Below are 920 nucleotides of genomic sequence, written 5' to 3' on the forward strand. Positions count from 1 at the left end.
CCGCCGCGCCAGGCCCAGCTAGTGCAAAACTCCCAGATCCCCGGATGGGCCCGCCCAACCCCACCCCCTCCCCCGCCCCCACACCCCCCCACCTGAGTGACTCGAGTGTGCCCTTGTGCACCACCTCCTTGCCGCGCTTGACCTCCACCTGGCAGCCCTTGACCAGCTTGCCCTCCAGGACCTGGGGGGGGGGGTGAATAGTCGTATGGCGAGGATAGGGACGATGAGGTTGTGTCAGGAGGGGCGTGTTTGATAATGTGTTGCAAGGGGGGGTGTCAGGAACCAAGAAGTAGCAGACTGGTGGGCGCTCAGTTGCGGACACGTGTGGCACACACCCAAGCACACACGCGACAAGCACGCCCCGCCCGCAAAACCGACCCCTTAGGCTGCCCCTTTGCGGCCCCCGCGGCCGCTCCCCGCCGCTCGCGCGCGCCCCCACCTCGCAGCCCGCCACGCGCTTCTTGCCGCTGCCGAAGACCGCCTTGACCTTGGCCGAGCCCATGGGCAGGCGCTCCTCCACCTGCCTCAGCTTGCCCTCCATGGCGGCCTTGACGTCGTCGATCAGGTTGTAGATCACGCGGTACGTGTTGATGGCGACGCCTTTGAGGGGGGGGGGCGGATGGGTCAAAGATGAGGGTTTCAGAGTGAGGGGGTCGGGGGTTTGGGAGAGTGTGTGTGTGTGTGTGTGTGTGTGTGTGTGTGTGTGTGTGTGTGTGTGTGTGTGTGTGTGTGTGTAGCTGGAGAAGCGGTATTTCCAGGGAGGGGGTAGCAGGGTGGCAGCGCCTGGCAGGACGAAGGGAGCGAGCGGGGGTGCCCGCGATCCAACAGAGGCGGTGGTGCAGGGTGCCAGCCGCCGCCTCCCGTTGTGCCGCGAGAGCAGGCTGCCCAACAATGGAGGTCAACATCACAAACCCCTGCCC

At 65.8% G+C, this 920-nt stretch overlaps 1 protein-coding gene across 1 annotated transcript in view; it reads right to left on the bottom strand.

The window, feature by feature from the left end:
- Positions 1-541, bottom strand: part of MNEG_9052 (Translation initiation factor IF-2 Flags: Precursor) — a gene marked incomplete at both ends in the record, with an annotated part of 1,872 nt that extends 1,331 nt beyond the window's left edge. Inside the window, 2 exons of the mRNA XM_014042478.1 lie at positions 93-181; positions 440-541. Of these exons, the coding sequence (XP_013897932.1) occupies positions 93-181; positions 440-541 (191 nt within the window). The remainder of the gene's footprint in view (positions 1-92; positions 182-439) is intronic.
- Between the last annotated feature and the right edge of the window lie 379 nt (positions 542-920).

This window comes from Monoraphidium neglectum (assembly GCF_000611645.1).
Source record: "Monoraphidium neglectum strain SAG 48.87 unplaced genomic scaffold scaffold01803, whole genome shotgun sequence".
Classification (NCBI taxonomy): domain Eukaryota; kingdom Viridiplantae; phylum Chlorophyta; class Chlorophyceae; order Sphaeropleales; family Selenastraceae; genus Monoraphidium; species Monoraphidium neglectum.